The 3,358-nt window shown below is 35.5% G+C and overlaps 1 protein-coding gene across 1 annotated transcript in view; it reads right to left on the bottom strand.

The window, feature by feature from the left end:
• Nucleotides 1-230: 230 nt before the first annotated feature.
• LOC136043865 (chromatin-remodeling complex ATPase chain Iswi-like) overlaps nt 231-3,358 on the bottom strand; it is an 83,764-nt gene continuing 80,636 nt past the window's right edge. Inside the window, exon 18 of the mRNA XM_065728826.1 lies at nt 231-566. Within this exon, the coding sequence (XP_065584898.1) occupies nt 323-566 (244 nt within the window). The 3' untranslated portion in view covers nt 231-322. The remainder of the gene's footprint in view (nt 567-3,358) is intronic.

The raw sequence follows: 3,358 nt of genomic DNA, 5'->3' as shown, positions 1-3,358 counted from the left end.
AAGCAGAGTCTACTGGCAAAAGAATCTTATGACTCAAAAACTTCTCATTTTTATCACTGGCTTGAAATTTTTGGAACTCCGTATTACAAAAGACAAGAAGACAAAGGAATATAAAAAAGGAAAAAAAACACACAAATGACAAAACCGAATGCTTCAAAATATACCACGACTAGCAAATTGCTGGGTCAGTACCGACGTCCTAGCATGATCCAGTTTCGATAGACGGGAAATTTACTTTTGAAAAGGGGAAAAAATTCCCATTTATTTAAATTGGCTAAAGTATAAAAAAAATTATAGTCACAGTAAATAATATAAAAAAAACCTATTTCTTTTTTTTCTTTTTATCAGTTCCAGTATTTTCTGGCTTCCGTTTACCCGTTGTGACCTTAGCAGGGGACGTGGTGGGTGCTGGTGCTTCAATAGCCTTAGGAATCTTTTTCTTATCCTTTTCCTCAAGTTCCTGATTTTCCCTTTCAATTAAAGTGATTAGTGTGTTACATCTCCTTTGAAGCTCCATAGCGGTTCTTGATTTCAGAAACCAATCAAAGCGAAATTGGGGGGCAGATCTGAAAAAACGGAAAAATTAAAAACAAATAAATAAAAACTTATCTAAAGACAGATTTGTTTAGGCGTAAATTTAGGGTTTTAAAAACAGAGTGAACTTATTGGTACATGAGTCGACAAAAATTGACAAATTTTCACAGTAGTTACCTTAAAAACTTGATAGTCCATTAGCACTACTGAATGGTAATTATATTAAACTGCTTTCGCTTTAGCTTTTCGCTATTTCTAGATCTTGTGCAATTTCATACGTCCGTATATTTTGGCTTTTGGAGGAAAGGAATGCCAATTCTGGATCTCTGTGAGCATTCATACCTTTCAGCATTGTCTTGAGCAAGACATTAATTTAAAAAAGTTTTTCAACAAGACAGGTTTTTCAAAGAAAATTAAAGAACTCCATTATATCAAGAATGAGCAAAAATTAAGGCATATAATCCCCCAAGCGTAAAATTACCACAAATCAATATCAATAAATAGATGAAACTCAAAACGAAAAGGAATTACAATATATAGCCGACTCAAACTCAAAAAGAGCAAAAATTAACATGAGTAGGGCTGATAACCCCAATGCGTTCTCAACACAATTTGCACTTTACTAAAAAAAAAAAAAAAAAAAAAAAAAAAAAAAAAAACAAACGAATATCCGTGGATTTTCAGTTTAATTGAGATATAACGATGTTTGTTGCTTAAGGTTTTGATAATCTTTTATTTATGAAAGTAAGAAAGTTGAAAACATTTCCAACGTATTCTGTTTTCAGTAAAGCGTAAATTTTGTTCTGGTCTTGAGAAGGCATGGGGGCTATCAGCCCTACTCATGTTAGTGATGGTATGGGGGTTGTCAAAAACATAATTTCCAGAACTTTCAACTACGCTGATGAAAATGATAATCTTAAAATTTTGATTAGATGTGTTTTGGGAATTAATGAGTGTAGGAGGGGGGAGGGCTTGATGCCCTCCAAACATCTTTGACTAATAAAAAGGGCACTAGTCCTTTCAATTTTCAATTGAATGAATTTTTTTCGAAGTTTCTACGACAATGGCCATCTCAAAAAATGGCCATCTCAAATTTTCTATCAGATGCAATTCGAGAAAATATGAGGCGTGGGTGGGTGATATCAACCCTTCGGTCACTCTGAATCTTACAAAGAACACTAGAGCCTCTGATTACCAATCCAATGAGCCCCCTCCGAAGTTTATACATCACCCTTTCTATATATACCTTATATACCCCCGAGGCATAACTTACTACCCTTGCCCTGAGGGCTGTGTGGAAGGGGGTTTGTCATTCTCAAAGACGTAATTTCCTGACCTTTCAATTACGTTTAACAAACGGCTATCTCAATTTTGGTTGGATGTGTTTGGGGAATAGTAGGCGTGGGAGGGGGTTAGTTGCCCTACAATGTCATTCAACTATTAAAAACGGCATTGGCCCTTTCACTTTCCAATCGAATGAGCTGTTTTTGAAGTTTCCACGACAACAAATGGTCATCTCAAAATTACTATCAGATGCATTTTGGGAAAACTGAGGTGTGAGGGAGGGTACCCACCCTCCGATCACTCTGAATCTTATAAAGGGCACTAAAAAATCTGATTCCTAATCAAAAGAGCTCATTCCAGAGTATTTACGATCACCCTTTGTATATATATATATATATATATATATATAATTATATATAATATATATATATATTATATATATATATATATATATATAATATATATATATATATATATATTATATATATATATATATATATATATATATATATAACTTACAACCCTTGCTCTGATGGCTGTAGGAGGTCGAATGACATTTTTCAAATTTTCTACGACAAAAAATGGCCATATCGAAATTTCTATCAAACACATTTCGGAAAAATACAAAGTCATCCTCTGATCACTCTGAATCATTTAAAAATGACACTAGAACATCTGATTTTTAATCAAACGAGCCCATTATGGAGTTTTTATGATCATCCTTTCTATATATATCTTAAATGCCCCCAGGGCACAACTTACAATCCTTGCACTAATGGCTGGGGGGGGGGGATTGTATTCCTCAAAGACATAGTTTCCGGACCATTTTAACTACGTTGAAAAGATGGCAATTTCAAAATTTTAATTGGATACGGTAGGGGAAATGGTGGGCTTGAGAGGGAGCTAGTTTCCCTCCAGACACTTTTGACTATTAAAAAGGACTCTAGACCTTTCAGTGTCCAATCAAATGAACTCTTTTCGAAGTTTCTAAGACAACAAATGGTCATCTAAAATTTATGTCAGATGCATTATGGGAAAATACGAGGTGTGTGTGTGGGGGGGGGGGTATCCACCCTCCGATCACTCTGAATATCGAAAAGATCACTAAAACTTCCGATTCACAATCCAACGACCCCCGTGCGAAGTTCATACGATCACCCTTACTATATGTAAATTATATGCCCCCAGGGCATAACTTTAAATCCTTGCCCTGAGGATTGTGAGCAATGAAATTTGATTTCCCATTAAATGAGCCCATTCCAGAGTTTTTACGGTCACACTTTCTATATTTATCTTATATGGTCCTAAGGCATAACTTACAACCCTTGTCCCTGATAAAATTTTGATTGGATGTGTTTGGGGAAATGGTGAGCGTCGGAGGGGGCTTGTTGCCCTCCAATCATTTTTGACTAATAAAAAGGGCACTAGTCCTTTCAATTTCCAATCGAAAGAACCGTTTTCGAAGTTTTTACGACAACGAATGGCCATCTCACAATTTCTATCAGATGTATTTCGGGAAAATGTGAGGTGTGGGTGGGGT

This window comes from Artemia franciscana, chromosome 2, assembly GCF_032884065.1.
Source record: "Artemia franciscana chromosome 2, ASM3288406v1, whole genome shotgun sequence".
Lineage (NCBI taxonomy): Eukaryota > Metazoa > Arthropoda > Branchiopoda > Anostraca > Artemiidae > Artemia > Artemia franciscana.
This window is presented reverse-complemented; position numbering and strand designations above follow the sequence as displayed.